Source organism: Danio rerio, chromosome 12 (genome assembly GCF_049306965.1).
Source record: "Danio rerio strain Tuebingen ecotype United States chromosome 12, GRCz12tu, whole genome shotgun sequence".
Lineage (NCBI taxonomy): Eukaryota > Metazoa > Chordata > Actinopteri > Cypriniformes > Danionidae > Danio > Danio rerio.
In genome coordinates, this window is record NC_133187.1 from 8,308,896 (window position 1) to 8,334,350 (window position 25,455).

The window sequence follows — 25,455 nt, forward strand, 5'->3', positions numbered from 1 at the left end:
TGCAAGAGTCTGCGTTTATGGGCTCAGCTAAAATGTCCAGGACAGAAATATTATGCATTTGATCTCGAAAACAGTTAGTAAACAGAGAATTGCTGATTTACGCTCAAGCCACAATTCAACACCGCTGTGTGATTTATGCTAATACTAAACGAGTCAGGAAGTGTGATTTATGCCAGCGATGAGCTGCTGGGAATCAGTGTTGGGATTTCTATCTAGCTGTGTGAATCTAACTCAGAGAGGTTTCATGATGAGTCGGAGTTGATCACAAATCATTCTGAACGCTGCATTAGCTTTCATTATTTATTAGCATTTTTTTTTTCGCAGGCTAGAGAGCAGAGTACTTGTCAAAACAGAATGACATCTTTTTTAACATCTCATTTGTGATTTAAAATCTACAACCCACCAGAATATTTAAAGTTATAGTTAAACCAACAATGTATTTATTCAGTTATTTATTTACTCGTAGAGTTGACTCTATTAAAACAGTAAAACTTTCATTTTAATTTACAGTATATATACAGTAGGGAAAATATGTATTGAACACGTCAACGTTTTTCTCAGAAAACATATTTATAAAGGTGCTGTTGATTTGAAATTTTCACCGGATGTTGGTAACAACCAAAGAAATCCATATATGCAAAAACGAATCTAATCAGATTACAAACTAAGTCATGTGTAATAAAATAAAATGACACAAGGAAAAAGTATTGAACACATGAAGAAAGGGAGCTGTAGAAAGGCAGAGAAAGCCCAGACAGCAGCTGAAATCTTTCAGTAGTTCTTCAGCAACCCTCTGCCCTTCCTCAGTGTAAATAAATCCTAACTGCTTCAGTCCAACATCTACATTAGCAGGAGGATGAAGATGAAACCATAGTTGACATTTTAGCAAGACAATGATCCAAAACACAACCAAGCAAACTCTTAAATGCTTTTAGAGAAAGAAAATCCTCATTTGTAAGTTTTTGGATAAAAAGCGTCTGCTAAATGACTAAATGTAAATGTAAATGTAATGAAAATCAAGCTGTAGAATGGTTCACCCAATCACCTGACTTAAATCCAATAAAAGACAAATTAAAGATCAGATTTGATAGACGAGACCCACAGAACTATTAAGATTTTAACAATCTGTTGAAGTCTGTGGAAAAATCACCACTGAGCAATGCATGTGACTTCATTCTCCATATGAGAGGTGTTTTTAAGCTGCCATCACCAGAAATGCCTTTTCTATATAGTACTAATTATGTTTCAGTAGTTCACCACTTTCTCCTTGTGTCATTTCATTGTTATTACACATTTTTTTCTTGGTTTTGTTTTATTTTTATGTTTGTATTGTTTGGGTTTTTTATCATACCAATTCCATGTCAACAGCTCCATTAAACATATTACTCCCAGGGAATAAACATGACTTGTTCAACACTTATTTTCCCCTCTGTATGCAGTATATAGCTCAAACCTATGTGATTCATAACAAGAAACAAAAAAAAAAAAAAACATACACAGGTAAACTAAATTAATATCTGTGAATTTATAATTTTATAAATCACCAAGGACCACAGTTTTCGCCAATATATTTCTTACAAGTTTAAGGTTACATAAATCTTGGAGGGCCTAAAAGTAAAATTAATAGCAATGTATTATAATTAATAATTTATTACATTTATTATTAATAAACTGTATTATTATTAATAGTAGTAATAGTAGTAATTGTTAAAAGTTGAACCATTAGCGAGTTTTTGGCGAGTGAATTTCTGTGTAAAATTGATAAAAGTTTATTCAATTAAATTATAACATTGATGAATTGACATCATGGGCACTATTTTAACCCCTTCAGACCTGAATTATGTTCCAAATTTCAGAAAAATGGGATGTCATGTGATGTCCATTGTAATGGACGCAGGGTCTGAAGGGGTTAATGATCTAGACGCAAAGTCTAAAGCGCAGGGTGCAAAAGCATTAAGGGCGTGTCTGAATCTACTTTTGCTATTTTAGGGCTAAAAAAAAATAGGCTCTGTGCCGTGGCGCATGGTCTATCATGGTTGTGTTTATTCTCTTAACGAGGTATGAGTGTGTTGAAGACATCCATTAGCCTACATATTTAATTTAGTTTGTTAAGTGCAACGATTTGTTTAAAACTATTTCAGTTCTAATTCCCATCAAACTAATAAATGAACAATAATAGCGAAGTTTAGTTGAAAACGGAGTTATATTAAAAAACACGTGCAGTTCTTATGCCCCATATGGTCTCCAAAACCTGACAGGTGGACAAATCTAAACTCGTTTTTATTAAAACAAATATAAATATGCATATAATAAATAATAGGCAACAAAAATCGCAACAAATCGTGCCAAGTCTTGTGCCTTATTGCGTCGGTGTATGATAGGGCCACATGTGTAAAATGGGAAAATGTGTTTAGATGAAACTCACAAGTACTCACAGAACATGTAGACTTCATATACAAACAGCAGCATCTCTGCTGTTTAATATTCATAGGCACTAGTTCATATCACAGTTCATTTTATATTTTGCCAAACTACGAACACATACAGAAAATGATGTTTATGACTGGATCCCATTATTTTGTGCACATTTCATGCCATGCAGCAATCATAGACTCTTTCCATATTCAGTTTTCAATTAAGAATATCATTTTCGCTGTAGTTCTTTCATTTCAGGCTTGTTGATAGTAAAGGGCAACACGCACATTTGCATAATGACTCGTTTTAGTGAATAATCAGTTTAATGATTAATCTGAAACAGCCTCCTGTCTGAGTCATATAACATAACACGCTGTCAGCACAACACTGCTCACATGCTTGATTTGTTCATAATTGAATTCATTTATCATTCTATCACAAACTCAACAGCAGATTGATGAAGAAGGGAGCTGTTTGCTCCATTAACCCAAACAGAACGAAATCAACGTCCCATCACAGAAAAGGGCGAATGGAGGAGATTAAACTATCATGTTTAAAAGTCAACAAGTAGAATCAAACCACACACACACACACACACACACAAAAACCAGACATAATACTAAAAGAATGAATCTTCAGCCACAAGCTTATATAATATTGCTTTTTTCATTAGTCTGATTGCTTTCATTGTTTTTAAATGTCGCATTAAAATCCCTAATGAGTTATTAAATATAAATCTATTTAAAAAAATCAATGTTCAGTCCTTCCACCAAGCCATTTTTTGTCTAAAATATGTCTAATAGACGTCCAAATGCAGGCAGTGTTTGTTGAGGACACCAAAAACAAACACAAAATACAGTGAAAATCTAATAGACGTTTAACAATAGTGCAAAAAGGTCATAAAATAGACCAATTAGACACAATTCACAAGTGTAATCAGCTATTCCTGTGTATTTGATGCCTATTTTTGGACTGTTGTTAGAAGTTTATTAGATTGTTTTAGCCATGACGTCTATTAGACATAATTTAAACATGAAAATGCCTGCCAGGCTTTGTCCTTTGCATTCAATTTAAAAGCGAAGTGCATTTAGTGCATTCAAAGGTGTTAAAAACACCAAAAGACTGCAGATTACAGATAAAAATGTTGTAAATAATGTTCAGCTTCTTGCACGAATTGAAAAGTCAGGAGATGCAGGTTTTTATGTTAAGCTCAGATTGTGATGCTACCATTGACTTGCATTATAAATCAGCAAGGATCACACGTTCTGCTGGAGAAAAAACGATCACCTACATCTTAAATCATAAATGGCCTGAAGGTAAGAACATTAACAGCAATTTTTCATTTTTAGTTTAAACTGTCCCTTAAACAGTTCCTTGTAGAGCATTTGGAAAGGAAAATAGTTAAATACAGTGTCCGAATCTGTAAAAGCAGGACAAATGCTTTTCATAAAGTGAAGCTTGTATTTTGCTTCAACAATGAAATCTTGTTTTGTTTTGTTTTGTGTGAAATTAGCAGTGAATCGAATGTAAATCAATAGCATACAAGTTTTATTGTGGAAATGTGAACAAATTAAGGCAAGTTCTACTTTTTTTTCTCTCCCACTTTATACTTATATAGTATGATACAAATTTGACCTATTTTAATTCAACATAACCATATCATTATTTAGTTTTGTCAAATTACATTTATGAAATAAGATTAAGCACAGAAAAAGGATGCACTTTTTCCCATGTACCCCATGGGATGACTATGGTAAAACTGACTCCTGTGTAGTATGTATTTCCTATTAAACCAACTTGTTTTCTAAGGGGTGAGGTTTTATTTTTTGTATTCCTCCCTTTTCACTATTAGCAAACTAATGGTTGGAGGGGCGTAGCTAAGCATATTTTATTTAATACAGAATTAAACTATATGTAAATGCTCAAATAGGGAAATCAAACAGTTACTTTCATTAAACAAACAGTTGGAAGTATGCAGTTAAATAGTTTTATGAATAAACTCAACACTGAACTAAAAAAAAAAGTCAACCTATCTTACAATTTTAACTATTTGTAAGTTGGATTTCATTTTTGTAAAATAGCCATTCATTTCTAGTTGTTGTCACAGTCACAGCCAAATCTATAAAAGCTTTATGAATCATCCAGCTCTGTTTTATGACTGACCTTGGTAGTAATGCCAAGAGAGGCTCCGTTGTCCAGCAGGATGGATGCCACGTCTTTGTGGCCGTCCCGTGCAGCCAGGTGCAGTGGCGTGTATCCAGACGTGGTGGTGGAGTCGGGTAAAGCCCCATGCTGCAGCAGTTGCTGGACAATGTCTGGTTTTCCCAGACGACTGGATATATGCAACGGGGTCTGATCGTCCTATAAACACACACACACACATAAATATAAGACATTTTGCTCTTGTTTTCCTTTATTGAGGTTGTAAAATGTACTAAACTAGTTAAGAGAAATCAAGAGTGTTGCTACACTGCTCAGCATAACTGAGTACAGCCCATTTTGAAAAGTAATATTTTTATCAATTTCTCTGTGAATATAGGCAATGTATTTTGGTGATTTTCAACAGATTTATTAAACAGATATATTTATTAAATTAATATTTTAGTCACCAAACCAGTCACGTGCACACATAGGGCTCAACCTGTGCAGTGCACATGCCCTTTTTAGTCTTGGGCATGTGCCCAAGTCACTTTAGTCTCTTTAGTCTCTAATTTTCTGCTTTTCTTGATTCTTCCTCTTTTTAAATTTGTATTAATTATTATTATATTATATAAAATTATAAATTCACAGATAATAATTTAGTTTGCCTGTGTATGTTTTTTTTCTTTCTTGTTTCTTGTTATATAATTATTATTATGAATTTGGATACGCTAGTTTTCGGACCGTTATCATAACTTATTTTGTTAGATAAGCTCCAGATTTGGCTTCAGTACTGACTATATGCACAACTATGTAATATTGTATAGCTTCCTTCTGATAAGCCCCACATACTTCTTGCAAAATAGGTGTGCTTCACACAGGTGAGTGGGCTTGACAAACCACCTGTAAGGCTACGTTTACACTGCAGACAAATGTGGCCCGAATCAAATTTTTCTCCCCACGTGTGACTCGGGTAATGACAGTGTGAACAGTCCAAACCGCATGGAATCTGATCTTTTCACTTCAGATTTGTGCCACTTGCATTTGTAGAATTAAATCAGACACAGATCTGGGGCCTCATGTATCAATGCTGCGTACACACAAAAACTTAGCGTACGCCAGGTTTCACGCTCAGAATCGCTCACGTTTGGATTTACTAACTATGAACTGAACGTGGGAATGTGCGCAGCTTCACGGCAGCTTTATGGCTGGCGTACGCACATTTTTTGTGTGTGTGTGTTTTATTTCCATTGGCGACTCCTAGAGGCAGTTGTGTTAAATTGCTCTCTACAAAGTGTCTGAGCCTTGCAATGGCAGCTGTACGAGACGGGTTCATCTAGCAGGTATATAAGGTTTCCAAACCGTACAGTTGACCAGCCAAACATTAAAGCACAATTTGCAGCGGTCGCCTGTTTTCCCAATGTAATCTGAGCGATCTACTGCACACACATTCCTATAAAGACACTATCTGAAGATGAATTTGCATGCGTGAATCAGAAACATTTCCATTCAATAAATGTGCAAATAAAATATGATGTACAAACTTATTAATGATTCCTACTTGTCTTTCTCGTGATAAATAGTTGGCAAAATCTGATATGTAGCGGGGGAATAAAGAAAAAAGAGTTCATTAGACGCTGGATTCGAACCGAGTTCATGCTCGAACGTGTCAAAACATGTTAACATGCGTCTTACAAGCTGCGCCACTGAGACTGTTAAGATTGCTGCAACATTTTACACCTATAAATCACACTATTACTTTTTTAATTCACTCAGTGCAATGTTCAGACCCAACTGTGTTAACCGCATCAGCTAAACTCTCTATTTTTATCTTCTGTTGTTAATTCCAGAGAACAAACTTGCAAATAACACCGCTTTTCTCCGGTCTACCTCCGAAAGCAGCACCTCCAATTCACATTCTGTTCAAAGTTTCTCTTCTTGCTTGCTTTTGCCGTTGCTTTTTCGTTGGGTTTTGCCATAAGTAGAGTCATTAGCATATTCATACGGGGGAGGAGGCAGGGAGGGGTTTTGTGCTCGTGCATGTTGCGCTCAGTTTCACGTTCATTCGGATGTACAAAAGAATATGCGTGAGATTTGGCGTACGCAGTGTTTCATACATCTGAATTTTTTTCTGCGTACACACATTTACAGCTTTGTGCGTATGCAATGTTTTAGTATAATTTCCACGCAAGTCTTCGTACATGAGGCCCCTGATGGTCTGAAATGCGACCGCAATGACATTGGTTATGTCGAATTTCATGTGACTTTCATGCGTAATCATTCTGTGCTTCAAACATTCTCTACTCCTCAGCTGCACAGAAGAATGGCGCACAGGTTGATTACTTTACCACAGAAAGTTCGTTTTTCATTTAGAAAAATATTTTGAAGGCAAAACTGGTGCTTGTTAACCAACCTGAGTAACGATTGAGGCATGGGTTGATCGCGAAGCTAAAGAGCATTGTGGGTGTTGCGGATAGGGGATCCGTGCAGCACTTTCATTTTAAGGGGGAACTTTCTCTCTAAGAGAAAAAAAGGGCAGGTGCTCGAGCACCCAAACCACCTTCTGCATGTGCCTGATGTTTATAATGAAGTAAAATGAAATAACTCTGCAAACAGACATAAAGCAACTCCGCCTTCACAGTTCAATCTGTGGCTGCTCATTAAACCCCTGATGAGTTGGGGTGGTCGGACAGATGCACACCACGGTTGTCATAAATCACAAATGATCAATGTTTTCGATCAGAAAAGTTATTTTAGGTTTCAAATGGCAAAATAAACATTAGCAGTAGCAGAACAACCCTTTACACTTCATTTCAGGAATAAACCAAGGTTGTCTGTGAAAAGGGTAACAATCATATAAGCATAATCTGACAACGTGCTTCATACAGTACACTCATTGTGTGCATAATTAGAATTTTTTTGCTGTCCGCAATTGTACTTTTGCGCATGCGAGTCAGTTTCGGACCATGATCTGTTCACACTGCAAATCTGATATTGGCCAACCCTCTCAAGGCAGGCGTTGCAGATTTGCAACAGTTAAAAATTACCTACCTTATTACTCCAGCTACATATTTTATGAGTTTTTTTTACTCAGAAGTACCACTGCAGGACTTGGTTGTCCATTAGCAACAACCAGTTTCCTCACTTGCTCACCAGATGACACAAAAGACAAAAACTGTTTCTTGGAGAACCACATGACAAAGTGACTTGGAAACATGACCTACTCAATGAGGATTTGAGATATTGGATTTGGATCCCATATCGTTTTTGCTGTTGTTCTGCCACAGAAAAGCAATTTGTTACATTGTTTGAAAAGTTGTATATAAAAAGTTATTGTTCATATCATATTCAGCCGTCAGTGTCTAATTACCACACTGGGCCGATGTTGCAAATCTGATTGTGATAATTGACTGCAGGTGATGTGTAGAGCTGTTTGACTATTTCTGGAGGACTTCCATTTGCAACGCTTTACCTGATGAAGACCATGTCGGTCGAAACGTTGTGATTTTGTGATATTGACATTAAAAATTTTTTTGAGAGCTAAAGTGGCAGTGTGCCGATTTACTTTAATTATTTTGCTACTAATGTTTGTTTTTTGATCGTGCACCTGCCTTCAAGATTTTCTAGATGTGAGCACATTTCTGATTTTTGCAAATCTGCAACATCACAGAACGCCTTGCATGTGAAGGTCTCTTTAAAAAAAAAAAGTCAGGATTCTATTATACTACCCCATATGATTAATTTCCCCAAATATCTGATTTTTCCTGTTTCTAAATCTTAATTAAAGCCTGAGAGGGTTATAACTGCAGTGTTAACAGCCATTTTCTCAGATCTGAGTAAATCAAATTTGAGCACTAAGCTTTGCAGTGTGAACGTAGCCTAAGTGACCTTTTCTCTTTATATGCTTGAAGAAAAAAAAAAAAACGAACAAACATAAAACAGCTCAATTGTTTTAACTAACTTAAACTTGCCATACTGTAGCATTTACATACAGCAACCCTCTGATGGTTTAAAGTGCTTTGTTTATCCTGACTTGTAAGTCGCTGTGGATAAAAGCTAATTAATAAATATAAATATATTTTTGTTTCAAGTAAAAACAGCCCATGCTTGATATCACTATGATATTCTAGTAAAAAAACAGGCAGGTCTAATATCTCAAAGGTAAAAAGCATCTCTTTTAAACAAACTACATGATTTTGAATAGGGCCTGGTGTGCTTTTTACACTGTGTTACTTCTTTTTACTGTGTTGCTTTTTGAGCATGAACAAATTTTGAAAAGTTGCAAAACTCAAACTTCACAAACGCACTCAAAAACTTTAGTATCTATATCAGTATGCCCTGTTTCTGAACTCCCTCAAGTGGCTTATTTGTAGCCCTGAGTTTTCTTCTGGAAACGTGCACATCACAACATCCTGACTATCCTGCCCAAGGCAGGCCCGAGGAGGTGAGGGTAAAGAATCCGAAAAAAAGTTTGAATGCACAGACAATGCGCCATCTTTCTGTGCACATACGTTCTGTGTGCTTACAAAAAGTATAACCAGGCAAAGCCTTAAAATGCATGCAGATGTGTTGTGTGATGTTTCCAGAGTAACTGAAGCACAAGCTGTAAAGACACGGAAACAGTAGCTCATTTGCATTTAAAAACACACACACACTCACACACATAAAAACAGCATGTTATAATTAATAACCTTGACTTATTTTGAACTCAATGTTCTCTAACACATTTTTGTGACATGAGAGTTATAATACAACTCATTAAACAGACAGCTTAATGCAAAGTCTTTAAAGAGATTCGCCCAAAATTTGTATTTGTCATCATTTACTCACCTTTGATTTCGTCCAAACCATTCATTTATTCATTTTTTTCCCCGGCTTAGTTCCTTCATTAATCAGGGGTCGCCACTGCCAACTTATCCAGCATATGTTTTAAGCAGCGGATGCCCTTCCAGCTGCAACCCATCACTGGGAAACGTCCATACACACTCATTCACACACATACAACCGACAATTTAGCTTTCCCAATTCACATGTCTTTGGACAAACCAGAGCACCCAGAGGAAACCCACACGAACACACTGGGAGAACATGCAAACTCCACACAGAAATGCTAACTGACCCAGCTGAGGCTCGAACCAGCGACCTTCTTGCTGTGAGGCAACAGCACTATCTACTACGCCACCGCGTCACCTCATCCAAATTATTAAACTTTGACTTCAACATTATTTGTTTTCCTACTTTGGATGTCAGTGTTTACAGTTTTCCAAAATTCTTCAGTGTATCTTCTTTAGTGTTGACCGGAACAAAATAAAATAACAACCTCAAACTGGTTTGGAACAAACCATAGGTGAGTAAATGATGACAGAATTATGATTTTTTTGGTGAACTATATATTTTTAAGATGTTAATCACCAGTTTGTTGATAACTTTATAGTTTAAGGTTTTGTTCTAATGGTTAGCCCTAACCTGAGAAAAGGTATCAGAAATCATCTCTTAATAATGCCACCCCTTTAAAGGGATAGTTCACCCAAAAAATCTAAATTATGTCATTATTTTCTCACCTTTGATTCATTCAAACCATTTGAGATTTATTGTTTTTCTTTTGAACACAAAATAAACATTTTAAAGAACGTTGGAAACCATTGACTTCCATAATATATGTTTTCCTACTAGAGATGTCAATGTTTACAACATTCTTCAGTATGTCTTGTTTTGTGTTCATCAGAACAAATAAAAACTCTAACTGTTTTGGAACAAACCAATGGTGAGTTAATGAACACAGAATTAATTTTTTGGTGAACTATCTCTTTAAGATATTAGTCACCAGTTTGTTGAGGCTTTGTTCTAATATTTAACCCTAACCTGATTAAAAGGATAATCCAAACCATTTGAGATTTATTTTTATTCTGTTAAACACAAAATAAGATATTTTGAAGAATGTTGGAAAACGGTAAACATTGACTTCATACTATTTGTTTTCCTACTATGGATGTCAGTGTTTACAGGTTTTCAAGATGCTTTAGTATATCTTCTTTTGTGTTCACAAGAACAAAAAATAACAACCTTAAGCTGGTTTGGAACAAACCACAGGAGATTAAATGATGACAGAATTTAAATGTTTTGGTGAACTACCCCTTTTAGATATTTAATACCAGTTTGTTGACAACTTTAAGGCTTTGTTTTAACCGTTAACCATAACCTGAGTAAAAGTATCAGGATAGTTCACCTAAAGATTTTAATTCTGTCATTATTAATTCACCTTTAATTCATCCAAACCATTTGAGATTTATTGTTGTTCAAGAGTTCACACTCAGCTGATGATTTTTAAAAGCTTGTTTGGCATGCTGTCCCGGGAGAGAGCCCCGAGCTCAAGGACTCCTCGAGTCCGGGGCTTCCTCCCGTTTGGCAGAGCGAGAGAGGAGCCCGAGCTCGGTGGATCTCAGAACTCCCCCGTTGCTGTAGCTAAGGGAACACAAGGGTTAGATAAATGCTTGGTTTTTTATGTATATTAAATGTCATTGAATGGTGGGAGGAAACCGGAGCACCCGGGGAAAACTGTGGTTATTTATAGTGGCTTAGGTCTTGAATGATTGGAAGATACTGATTAACAAATTCGAGACCAGCCGTGATAAATCATAAGCACGTGATCCTCCCGAAATTAGTTTATGAATAAACTTCACTTATGTTAAACACAAAAGAAGATATTTTGAAGAATGTTAGAAACCTGTAACCACTGACTTTTATGTGTTTTCCTACTATGAATGTCAATGGTTACAGGTTTCCAAAATTCTTAGTGTATCTTCTTTGTGTTGAACAGAACAAATAAAAACTCAAACTGGTTTGGGACAAGTCAAAGGTGAGTAAATGATGACAGAAATGAATTTTTTATTGGTGAACTATGCCTTTAAGTTACCAGTTTGTTGATCAGAACTCAGCTCTTCATAATGTCACCCTTTTAAAGTGGTAGTTCATACAAAAATCAAAACGATGTCATAATTAACTCACCTTTGACTTCATCCAAACCATTTGAGATTTATTTTTATTCTGTTGAGCACAAAAGAAGATATTTTGAAGAATGTTGGAAACCTGTAACCGTTAACTTCAATATGATTTGTTTTCCTACAATGCATGTCAATGTTTACAGGTTTTCAAGATTCTTCAGCATATCTAACCAGAACAAAATAAAAAAACAACCTCAAACTAGTTTAAAACAAGCCGAAGGTGAGTAAATAACGACAGAATTGAATTGCTTTGGTGAACTGTCCCCTTAAGCTTTTGTTGACAACTTTAATACTAAGAGTTAAGGTTTTGTTCTAACCATTTAACCCTAACCTGAGCAAAAGTATCAGCACCCGTCAATAGCCTAGTGGTACTGTGTGCCGACATATAGCACCGATGTGCTCACAGCGACCAGAGTTCGATTCCCGGCTTGAGGTCCTTTGCCGATCCTTCCCCTCTCTCTGCTCCAAATGCTTTCCTGTCTAAAAATCTCTACTCTCCTATCATAATAAAGGTGAAAAACCCCTAAAAAAATAATTATAAAAAGTATCAGCACTCATCTTTTCAAACAGCACTAATCTCTCACTCACCTTGGCTTTTGCGTCCACATCTGCTCCATTCGCCACCAGGAATTTCACCACGTTTGCCTGTCCTGCCCTGGCAGCCATATGGAGCGCCGTCTCTCCCCTCTAAAAACACACACAGAGGAAGCTTCTGGAAAAAAAGGTACTACTGTGTTTGGACAGTAAGCCTTTGTGTGTGTGTGTCCCTGTGTGTGCACAGTCCTTTCATCAAACCCAGCCCCTCTGCCCAAACTCTCTTTGTTTTGACTGTCTCAATGAGCTGCACCCCAACAAAGCCTGAAGCGTGTTTCTACAGTAACAGTGGCTCGCTGTCTGTCTGATGGGGAACAGTCGAGCATGATTACAGTCTGACTGTACTCTAATTACAGTAGACCGAGGAGCTCCAACCTGTGGTCAGACGTATGTTTAAGCACACGGATGGAGGCTGTTATTACCCTAAAAGGCTTTATGAAATATGAGACTAAACCAATGGCACGTTCCACAGAGGAGCGCGGCTGAAATGTTTTTGTTTGACTATTTTTTTTGTTCATTATCAAAAAGGAAAACTGTTTGTTTGGTGTTGGCGGGGTTGGGGATGGTTGTACTCACCACATTCATTGTGTTAGGAGACGCTCCGTGATTTGTTAACTGAGTCACAATGTTTTCATGGCCCATAAAAGCAGCCACATGAATCGGCGTGAGTCCAGACTGCAAGAGACGCAGAAAAATGCAGCTTTGAAGCAATGCAAACTCAATGCTGAATATTACCGCATTTCAAACACACACACACTCATATTGTTCCTCATAAAAAAAGCATCAGTTTTGATTGGAAATGTTGAAAGAGAGCTATTTATAGACGCCAGACTCTGCTTTAGATTAAAAGTAAGTTTATACTGTTGCATTTGTCAAATATACATTTAAGAATTACAAGAAACTGCAAAATAATAAATAAATTAAGTGTAAAATGTAAAAATACACTGTAAACATTGATTAGTTGAAAAGTGAATAAACCTGTTGCTTTTAAAGTGATTTGTTAATTGTACTTAAAGTAAACACGTTCATTTTTAATTAATAATTAAAAGGCAACAGGTTTGCTCATTTTTTATGAAAAGATTTGATTGAAAATGTTGATGGTGTGTAATTTATGGACAGAATAAGTTTATACTTTCATATTTGTCAAATATACATTTAAGCATTACAAGAAACAGCAAAAAACAATTTAAATCAAGTGTAAAATGTGAAAATACACTGTAAACATTGATTAGTTGACTAAAAAAGTGAATAAACCTGTTGCTTTTAAAGTAATTTGTTGATTGTACTTAGAGTAAACATGTTCATTTTTAATTAATAATTAAAAGTCAACAGGTTTGCTCACTTTTTATGAAAAGATTTGATTGAAAATGTTGATGGTGTGTTATTTATGGACAGAATAAGTTTATACTTTCATATTTGTTAAATATACATTTGAGAATTACATGAAACTGCAAAACTAAAAAAAGTGTAAAATGTGAAGATACACTGTAAAAAATTATTAATTTACTTTAAAAAAAAAAGTGAGTAAACCTCTTGCTTTGAAAGTGATTTGTTGACTGTACTTAGAGTAAACATGGTTATTTTAATTATTAATTTAAGGCAACAGGTTTACTCATTTTTTGATGTAAAGATTTATTTGAAAGTGTTGAAGGTGTGCTACTTATGGAACCCAAATTCTGCTTTAGATTAAAGATAAGTTTATACTGTCACATTTGTCAAATATACATTTGAGAATTACAAAAAAAAGTGAAGTGTAAAATGCGAAGATACACTGTAAAAAATTGATGAGATGATTAAAACAGTGAGTAAACCTGTTGCTTTTGAAGTGATTTGTTAATTGTACTTAAATAAACACATTCATTTTTAATTAATAATTAAAAGGCAACAGGTTTATGCATGGTTCAGGATCTGTAGAGCTACACATCGATGAATTTGCTCTTCAGTGTTTGTACTCTCAGTAAATGACTTTAAACCACACTGAACTGAGCTAAACTGAACTGAACTTAAACACTAAAAACTGAACTACCCTGATCCAGTTACTATGACCATTTATGTGAAGCTGCTTTGACACAATATACATTGTAAAAGCGCTATACAAATAAAGCTGAACTGAATTAAAGTTTTCTAATTTTTTTATGTAAAGATTTGTTTGAAAATGTTGATGGGGTTTTAGCAGATTCTGCTTTAGATTAAAGATAAGTTTATACTTATCTATTTGTCAAACATACGTTTGAGAATTACAAGAAACTGCAAAACAAAAAAACTCAAGTGTAAAATGTGAAAATACACTGTAAACATTGATTAGTTCACTTTTAAAAAGTGAGTAAACATGTTGCTTTTAAAGTGATTTGTTGATTGTACTTAAAGTAAACACGTTCATTTTAATTAATAATTTAAGGCAACAGATTTAATCATTCTTTTATGTAAAGATTTGATTGAAAATGTTGATGTTGTGCTACTTATGGAACCCAGATTCTGCTTTAGATTAAAGATAAGTTTATATGGTCAAATTTGTTAAAATATACATTTGAGAATTACAAGAAACTGCAAAACTAAAAAAGTCAAGTGTAAAATGTGAAGATACACTGTAAAAAAATATTAATTTACTTTAAAAAAGTGAGTAAACCTTTTGCTTTGAAAGTGATTTGTTGACTGTACATACAATAAGAGAGTGAACCCATGGACTATTCATTAAAATGAACGTGTTTACTTTAAGTAAAGATTTGATGGAAAATGTTGACAAAGTGTTATTTATGGAAGCCAGAATCTGCTTCGGAGTACAGATAATTATTGTATTATATTAATTATAATTATTATATTAATAATTTAAGGCAACAGATTTACTCATTTTTTACAGCAAGATTTATTTGAAATTGTTGATGGAGTGCTACTTATGGAATCCAGATTCTGCTTTAGATTAAAAATAAGTTTATACAGTCACATTTGTCAAATATACATTTGAGAATTACAAGAAAATACCCAAAAAAAAATCATGTGTGAAATGTGAAGACACACTGTAAAAATTGATTAGATGATTAAGAAAGTAAGTAAACCAGTTGCTTTGAAAGTGATTTGTTGACTACTTAAAAAATGAGAAAACTCATGGACTTAAAATGAAATTGTTTACTTTAAGTAAAGATTTGATGGAAAATGTTGACGGAGTGTTATTTATGGAAGCCAGAATCTGCTTCGGAGTACAGATAACTTTATATTGTTACATTTGTCAAATATACATTTGAGAATTACAAGAAACTGCAAAAATAAAAAAGGCAAGTGTAAAATGTGAAGATACATCGTCAACATTGATTATTTGACTAAAAAAAGCTAGTAAACCTGATGCTTTTAAAGTGATTTGTTGATTGTACTTAAAGTAAACACTTTCATTTTAATTAATAATTTAAGGCAACAGATTTAATCATTTTTTACAGCAAGATTTATTTGAAATTGTTGATGGAGTGCTACTTATGGAATCCAGATTCTGCTTTAGATTAAAAATAAGTTTATACAGTCACATTTGTCAAATATACATTTGAGAATTACAAGAAAATACCCAAAAAAAAATCATGTGTGAAATGTGAAGACACACTGTAAAAATTGATTAGATGATTAAGAAAGTGAGTAAACCAGTTGCTTTGAAAGTGATTTGTTGACTACTTAAAAAATGAGAAAACTCATGGACTTAAAATGAAATTGTTTACTTTAAGTAAAGATTTGATGGAAAATGTTGACGGAGTGTTATTTATGGAAGCCAGAATCTGCTTCGGAGTACAGATAACTTTATATTGTTACATTTGTCAAATATACATTTGAGAATTACAAGAAACTGCAAAAATAAAAAAGGCAAGTGTAAAATGTGAAGATACATCGTCAACATTGATTATTTGACTAAAAAAAGCTAGTAAACCTGATGCTTTTAAAGTGATTTGTTGATTGTACTTAAAGTAAACACTTTCATTTTAATTAATAATTTAAGGCAACAGGTTTACACATTTTTTTAATGTAAAGATTTGATTGAAAATGTTGATGTTGTGCTACTTATGGAATCCAGATTCTGCTTTAGATTAAAAATAAGTTTATACAGTCACATTTGTCAAATATGCATTTGAGAATTAAAAGAAAATACCAAAAAAAATCATGTGTGAAATGTGAAGACACGCTGTAAAAATTGATTAGATGATTAAGAAAGTAAGTAAACCAGTTGCTTTGAAAGTGATTTGTTGACTACTTAAAAAATGTGTAAACTCATGGACTTAAAATGAACGTGTTTACTTTAAGTAAAGATTTGATTGAAAATGTTGGAGTGCTATTTTTGTTAATACTGACACATCTGTCAAATCCAATTGAAGAATTGCAAGAAACTACTAAGGAAAAAAAAACTACACTGTAAACATTGATTAGTCGACTTTAAAAAAAGTGAGTAAACCTGTTGCTTTTAAAGTGGTTTGTTAATCGTACTCAAAGTAAACACGTTAATTTTAATGAACAATTTTAAGGCAACAGGTTTACACATTTTTTTAATGTAAAGATTTGATTGAAAATGTAGACGGGGTGCTATTTATGGAAAGCAGTGAAATATAAGCTGCAAATAGTTTTGTTGATGTGCAAAAAACGAAATGTACAGAAGAAAAAAAAAACATTTACATTAGGAATGCAGGAAACTTCAAAACCTTATCAACTTGGCTTAAAAACAATAATGAAAAAGCATTCATATTTTGCAGAACTGCTCAAATGACATTAAAACCTCTGAGAAATGCAACCCGACTGTTCTCAAGACTCTTCACACTTTATTAGTTTCTTTTGTAATAAATGATGTCCTGAAAAGTGAGTGAGACCAACCTCCCTCCATTTATTACAGTTGCTATGAGCCTGGTGTGCACAGACAACCAATATCTCTTACAAAAGCCTAAGCAAACTTTCTTACATTCAGTGTTATTAAACGGTAAACAGTTGGGTTTAGGGTTGGGGTAGGAGTAGACATAAAAAAAATACAATTTGTTGGGTAATTTAATAGATGATATTAATAATACTCGATAGACCTACTGTTACATTACTTTGACGGTTGGGTTTAGGGTTAGGGTGAGCATAGACGTTAAAAAAAAATTGGGTAATTTAATAGATGATATAAATAATACTCGATAGACCTACTGTTACATTACTATGAAGGTTGGGTTTAGGGTTGGGGTAGGGGTAGACGTTAATAAAATACAATAAATGGGAAATTTAATAAATAATATGAATAATTCTTGTTTACTTCCAGCGCAACTGTAACTGATCTAGAAACAACCCTTAAATTTGACATTAAAACCTCTGAGAAATGCAACCCAACTGTTCTCAAGACAATGCTCTTCACACTTTATTATTTTCTTTTGTAATAAATGATGTCCTGAAAAGTGAGTGAGACCAACCTCCCTCCATTTATTACAGTTGCTATGAGCCTGGTTTCCACAGAAAACCAATATCTCTTACAAAAGCCTGAGCAAACTTTCCTACATTCAGTGTTATTAAACGGTAAACAGTTGGGTTTAGGGTTGGGGTAGGAGTAGACGTAAAAAAAAAAACAATTTATTGGGTAATTTAATAGATGATATTAATAATACTCGATAGACCTACTGTTTTTACATTACTTTGACGGTTGGGTTTAGGGTTAGGGTGAGCATAGACGTTAAAAAAAAATTGGGTAATTTAATAGATGATATTAATAACACAGCTACAGCTACTCTTTTTACATTACTATGAAGGATGGGTTTAGGGTTGGGGTAGGGGTAGACGTTAATAAAATACAACAAATGGGAAATTTAATAAATAATATGAATAATTCTCGTTAACTTTCAGCCGCAACGGTAACTGATCTAGAAACAACCCTTAAATTTGACATTAAAACCTCTGAGAAATGCAACCTAACTGTTCTCAAGACAATGCTCTTCACACTTTATTATTTTCTTTTGTAATAAATGATGTCCTGAAAAGTGAGTGAGACCAACCTCCCTCCATTTATCACAGTTGCTATGAGCCTGGTGTCCACAGACAACCAATATCTCTTACAAAAGCCTGAGCAAACTATCCTACATCCAGTGTTATTTCACGTTCAAGCAAACTCTCTCTCTACTCACCTCAGTCACAGCCTGAATGGACGCTCCGTGTTTCAGCAGCAGCTCCATCACTTTAATCCTGTTCTTCTTGCAAGCGATGTGAAGTGGTGTAAAACCATTCTACAAAAAAAAAAAACAAGGGTATTTTTACTCCAGCTTACTACTGAAAGTCTGCTTGTGCTTTGACCATAACCAGATGACTGAAGAGTTAAGAAAGCTTTGTTTCCAGACGAATGAAAACACGTGGCTCCTGCTGCTCGATGCTTGGCAGACTTCTTGTCTTTCTACAGTTTTCTTTCTTTCTTCCTTTTTTTCCCTCATAAACTGCTGCGACACGCCCGCTCTCTAACCGTTACTTCAGAGCATGACAGTATGCGTGCTCTGTGCCAAGAGTGGCTTTTTACGGATCGCCATGGCACTGTGCGTAAACAAACATGCTACATGTTATAACTTTCCAATCTGAGTGTGCAGATATTATCATTTTGGCAACAGCATCTAATATGAAAGCCAAAGAAAAAAATAAGGGGTATTTTAAATTTGTACAATACTTTTTTCTTTAAAAAATGTAAATAATGTAAGTTCTGTGGTCCTTAATCAACATTCATTTGTTTAAAACATCTGTCAGTCAATCACACTTTGGACTACAACAATATCAGACGATCGATTCATTTTGAACACACACTCATACACTACAGCTGATTTCACTGGTTCATTCATTTTCTTTTCGGCTTAGTCTCTTTATTAATCTGGGGTCGCCACAGCGGAATGAACCGCCAGCTTATCCAGCAAATGGTTCACGCAGCGGATGCCCTTCCAGCCACAACACATCTCTGGGAAACATCCATACACACAATTTAGCATACCCAATTCACCTGTACTGCATGTCTTTGGACTCTGAGGGAAACCGGAGCACCCAGAGGAAACCCACGCGAACGCAGGGAGAACATGCAAACTCCACACAGAAACGCCAACTGACCCAGTCAAGGCTCGAACCAGCGACCTCGAACCTACCTACTGCGCCACTGAGTCACCGTATAGCTGATTTAGTTTATTCAATTCACTTGTAGCACATGTCTTTGTCTGGGTGTTGTCCCATTTTTAGGGGTAAAATTTTAAGCCCACCCCCCCCCCCCTTCACACTCTGTATCAAGAGCCAAGGGGAAGGGGTACAAAAATAGAATTTGAATTGGGCCTAAATGCAAAAGGTGCATTGATGAAATAAGGAAGAAATAATTTACAGTAGCAGTTGGGGACATAACATTACAGAAGTGGATAACAAAATCTGAATTAGATCCTACTTTTGTACATAAGACTCACCAGTGCTTTGGCATTCGGATTGGCCCTCTTGTCCACTAGGACCTTGGCGACTTTGTAGTGTCCGCAATGTGCAGCGACGTGCAAGGCTGTCAGGTAATCGTTGGTGACGTCGTCCACAGGCACCTCATGATGAATCAAGAGCTGGACGCAGTTCAGATGATCTCCCTGCGTGGCCATGTGCAGCGGCGACAAGCCATTCTGTTGAAACACACGGCAGTTTAAGATATGACGAAATCAAATAACTGAATGACTTTCACTTCTCTATTTTTCTGGCATCTTAGGAATCACAGATGGACCGAATATAAACCAGTTTATCACCCCTCTACAGGGTTTCTACACATTTATACTACTAAAATTACAGGACTTTTCCAAAACGTTCAGGTAAATATTGATGAATAGGCCCACATGGAATCTGCACGCACAGATTTTTTGCCCATCATTGAGTCTATTTGTGTAAATGTGTGTAAATACTGTATATATTTATTCAGTTTTTAAATTGATATCAGTAATATTATTGACTAATATGAAAATGTTTATTCGATTTATTTACAATACAGTTTAGTAGATATATTATATGAGAGAATTGCTTTGTTTACGAATAAGTGGATCTAATTGGGCTTGCATTGTAAACATTAAATAAAAGTTAAAATGGTGTTATTTTTTATTTCATATATTAAGTTTTTACTCACGATACTCCCAAAATCATCCCGCATAAATCTGTGGATTTTATACAAAATTTTGAGTAGAATTAGCAAAAAAAAAAGATTCTGGCAACTTTATCATTCATTCATTAATTTTCATGTCGGCTTAGTCCCTTTATTAATCCGGGGTCGCCACAGTGGACTGAACCGCCAACTTATCCAGTAGGTTTTTACGCAGCGGATGCCCTTCATCTCTGGGAAACATCCACACACACATTCACACACACTCATACACTACGATCAATTTAGCCTATCCAATTCACCTGTACCCAGGGCCGGCGCATCCATAGAGGCGACCTAGGCAGCCGCCTAGGGCGGCAGTATAGAGAGGGCGTCGTCTGTGACACATCCCTAACCACCTGCGTCCTCAGTTATGTCCGCGACACCTCCCTCACCACCCGCTTACTCAGGTATATTTGCGCATAGACGATAGAATAGAGAGGGTGGCGTCAGCGTCACCTCCATCAGCACCAGCGTGTCCTCAGTTATATCCGCGCATAGGGCGGCAGAATTGAGGTCCACGACACCTGCACGTCCTCAGTTATATCCGCGCATAGGGCGGCAGAATAAAGAGCGCAATGTCCGCGACACCTCACTCCCTCAGCACTTGCGCGTCCTCAGTTATATCCACGCATAGGGCAGCAGAATAGAGAGGGCGGTGTCCGCCAGTCCGCGACACCTCCCTCCCTCCCTCAGCACCCGCGCGTCCTCAGTTATATCCGCGCATAGAGCGCCGGAAAAAAGGTCCGCGACACTTCACTTCATTTTCATAACCGGTCACTTTCGTTTTCACATTGGGGTTGAGGGCGGCATGATCGTCCTCTGCCTAGAGCGGCAGTTCAGCTTGCTCCGGCCCTGCCTGTACCTCATGTCTTTGGACTGTGGGGAAAACCGGAGAACCCGGAGGAAACCCACGCGAAGGCAGGGAGAACATGCAAACTCCACACAGAAACGCCAACTTGAGCCGAGGTTCAAACCAGCGACCCAGCGACTTTCTTGCTGTGAGGCGACAGCACTACCTACTGCGCCACTGCCTCGCCTTACTGGAACTTTAAATAGTCCATTTCCCACTAACATTTGAGCGGTCAACAGAAATGACTTAAGACTGGCCATAAAGGTCATCAGTTCACCAAACTCATTGCTGTTTACTCAGTGTAACCACAGATACAGGGACACTGGAGCAGTTTAAAGCATCAGCGGATCGCTCGTATGTCAGCTTATAAATAGACCAGCTGATCTTCGTGACTTTAAAACGCCCCAGTGCCGCTGTATATGTGGTTACTCAGTAAACAGATCTGAGTAAGGTGACCTTCACGGACAATCACAGTCAATTCTGTTGAGCACTGGTGAATACGATGGCAAATCAGCAGAGTTGAAGAACGGGCTCAACAGCGCTCAAATGGTAAAATCTTCAGTACTGATTGATATCGAATTCCAGTATCGTGACAACACTACGCCCTATTCTTGAGCTAATGTTTCATGAAATCTTTACGTGCGCATGGTAAATAAAAAAATTTTAAAATTGTATGTATATTTTAAAATATGAGGCAATCTAGTAGTTTGGTTATTTTTCTATCACTAAAATAGTTTTTAGAAAGTATCTTGCTGTCTGTGTGAAAATATTTTTGAATTATTGGCTTGTGTTTTCATAAGACTTACTGTATATGAATAATACAAATTAGCTTTTAGCACTCACAGTATCTTACTCCTGTAGATAGAGATTGTTTCTGGCGACCACACTCAAAACGTAGCTTGAATTACGATGAATGTGAGTAAAAGAGAGGGAAAGCTGAAACTGAGAGTTGCTTTTTTACCCCACACAGAGAACGTCACGTGAAGAGACTAACCGCACAATTGTATTTAAACTTTACCCAATATTATCATCTCAAATACACTACCTGACAGAAGTCTTGCCGCCTATCCAAGTTTTAGAAACAACAAATAATAAATTGACTTCTAGTTGATCATTTGGTATCAAAACTGGCTTATATGTAAGGCAAAGGCCTCTAGATTATGCTTATTTCACCTAAATAAAATATGATCATTCCTTGATTTTTTTATATTTAATTAGAGCAGTGAAGTCTGACTTTGCTTAGACAGAAATAATGTCTAGTATAGAATATAAAGTCATGGTGAGGTGGAAAAATAATTAATATTGTGTCTGACACCCATGAGCTTGGAGAACTGCATCCATACATCTCTGCAATGACTCAAATAACTTATAGAGTTTAAAGAATGTGTTCTTGCAGGACTCCCAGTTCATCAAGATTCTTTGGATTCATCTTCAATGCCTCCTCCTTCGTCTAATCCAAGACATGCTCAATAATGTTAATTTTTGGTGACTGTGCTGGCCAATCCTGGAGCACCTTGACCTTCTTTGCTATCAGGATCTTTGATGTGGAGGCTGAAGTATGAGAAGAAGCGCTATCCTGCTGAATAATTTGCCCTCTTCTATTTGTGGTTTGTAATGTAATGTGCAGCACAAATGTCTTGACACCTCAGGCTGTTGATGTTGCTATCCACTCTGCAGATCTCTCGCATGCCCCCATACTGAATGTAACCCCAAACCATGATTTTTCCTTCATCAAACTTGACTGATTTCTATGAGATTCTTGAGTCCATGCGGGTTTCAGTAGGTCTTCTGCAATATTTGTGATGATTGGGATGCAGTTCAACACATAATTCAAAGGAAAAACCTTACCTTCTGCCACTTTTAGTAATAATCAACTAAGTCAAGTTATTATTTGTTGCTCTTACAACTAGGATCGATGACAAGACTTTTGTCAGGCAATATATATTTATGTACACAGATTTTTTTTAAACAAATGTTCATGACATGTTCCAAAACATTTTGAGTTTATTTGTTTTTGCCTCGTCAAAATTCCATGACTTCTCCAGAATCGCATGAATCCTGTCTTTAAGAATTCTGATAACATTCAAAGCAATAACATCCCCTTCAAAAAGAGGACATCTGGGGTAAAAGAACAGCATGAGGCCATTTATACGTCAATATTTGTATGAAAACAAGCGCTCTATTGTGACATTAATCGGCTTGGATATTATCTAATTTGGCGAGAGGTCTGTGAGCATGTTTTGCATTGCTTTTCAGATTCCAGGAAAGTGTTCGGTGATGCAATGGAAAAAAACTGAAGAAAAAGTGATAATGTCACATCTGCATACACTTAAAGGAACGGATGTCGATTAAAATGATGTCATTTACTCGCCATCTTGTCATTCCAAACCCATGTAACCCTTCCTAGAAAACAACACAAAAGTTGGGGTTTAAAAGCTGGATAATGACACTATTGCTTTTTGTAGAGCTGCTTTGTGGCTAAATCCAAGTAGTTTAATAATTGATGAACTTTAAAACGTCAACTGAATCAACATTGAACTGACTCCTTGAGCTGAATAATGACTCGGTTGCCTTAAGTATTGAACTTGTTCCATAATTTATTAACTTTGCAGTGTCACTGAACTGAACTGAATCAACACTGACCTGACTTTTGCAGCATACTATTGCTTTTGTAGATCTGCTTACAGCTGAAATTAACTCATTTCACAGCTGATGAACTTTGCAACATTGACCGTGTAATTTGAATCCACGCTGAAGTTGTCTGAGCTTAATAATGACAATATTATCTTCTATAAAGCTCTTTTATTGTTGAAAATTCTTCATAACTGATACATTTTGCAACATTAACACTGTTATTTAACTGCTAGTTATGGTTAAGCTGCACTGAATCAAAGGATTTGTAAAAAGTGTGACAAAAAGTAAAAAAAAGGCTGATTTTATACATAAAACACAATAAACAAACAAAACCATCAACAAAACAAAAAAGCTTTGTTTAGCTCACATATTCGCATTCATACTTATTCATACACACATATGGAAAAGAGAAGCAAGAACACTCATCAAAATATCTCCATTTGTGTTCTACAGAAGAACGCATGTCATAAAGGTTTGGATTGGCATTCAGGTGAGGAGACCATAGATATGTATACTAGGGTTGTCACGATACTGGCATTCGGTAGCAGTCAATACTGTAATTTTAAAAACGCTAATTTCTTGATAACATTTGACCACGTTGAGCTCGTTAAACATATGTTCATATGCTCAAAAGAAATGACTGGGATTGGCCATGAGGGTCATCAGTTCACCAAACTCACTACTGTTTACTGAGTGTAACCACAGATACAGGAACACTGGAGCATTTCAAAGTCACGTTGATCAGCTGGTTTGTCTATAAGCTGACATACGAGCAATGAATCACGGCTTTAAAACGCTCCAGTGTCCCTGTATCTGTGGGTCCATCTCAACCGATGATGTCTTCAGTGACAGAATATGCATATTAGGGTGTTCTCTGCTTTGAAAGGTGTAACACCAGCTCTAACCTTTGTTTTTGAAAGGATGGGTGCTCCGCGATCTAGCAACATCTCAACCACTTGCTCATGACCGCTCCTCGCTCCACAGTGTAAAGGTGTTAGGCCATCCTGGAGATTAGAAAACAAACACATATTACACTCAAAACGTCATCCATTATTATTATTAATCCATTCCATCTGACTACTACATAAATATCCCAATATATCAAAACAAACACACAATGGGATATATATTACCAGTGTAGAGTGTAAAACGCATGCAGCGGGTGCATTTAGGGTGTGTACAAATCCACTTTTGGTATTTTAAGAATAGAAACAGGGTCTAAAAGTGTTGTTCCTTTTGTCTTAATGAGTTATGGGTGTGTTTTGTGCGTATCATGCGTTAAACCAATCAAATCATCTCCCATTCCCTTTAAGTGTGACTTGTGATCGTGCCATAGCGCATTATCTATTTACATGGCGGGTTTTGTAATCAGAAAAACTGAACACTGTCCCTTGGTACCGCCTCTCTTCAATGGGGGGGCAGATCATTTAGTGTTATTGCACCCAAACTCTGGAACTCTCTACCACGCTTGCTCCGCTCTGCTAATAATATCCCTTGCTTAAGACTCACTTATTTTCTGAATGCTTCACTTCTGATCTGCCAAACTGACTACTTTATCTGATCCACCTCCACTCGGCTCATTTGTCTCCTAGGTGTTGTTTGTGTAATTCCAGTTTGTTATATTTGACTTCATGTATGTTTGTTTATTTTTTTGTCGCATTCCTTGTAAAGTGTCCTTGAGCTCTGGAAAGGCGCTATATAAATAAAAGTTA

General features: G+C 36.1%; 1 protein-coding gene across 50 annotated transcripts in view; it reads right to left on the reverse strand.

Moving 5' to 3' along the window:
* ank3b (ankyrin 3b) overlaps nt 1-25,455 on the reverse strand; it is a 211,155-nt gene that overhangs the window by 113,279 nt on the left and 72,421 nt on the right. For 49 of the 50 annotated variants that reach the window (XM_073918153.1, XM_073918150.1, XM_073918148.1 and 46 more), the window contains 6 exons: nt 24,649-24,747; nt 19,556-19,753; nt 18,260-18,358; nt 12,726-12,824; nt 12,144-12,242; nt 4,579-4,776 (listed from right to left, as the gene is read on the reverse strand). In XM_073918153.1, coding sequence (XP_073774254.1) covers nt 4,579-4,776; nt 12,144-12,242; nt 12,726-12,824; nt 18,260-18,358; nt 19,556-19,753; nt 24,649-24,747 — 792 coding nt within the window. Of the gene's footprint in view, nt 1-4,578; nt 4,777-12,143; nt 12,243-12,725; nt 12,825-18,259; nt 18,706-19,555; nt 19,754-24,648; nt 24,748-25,455 lie in introns of those variants that run through there. The other variant, XM_073918158.1, reaches the window with a different exon arrangement.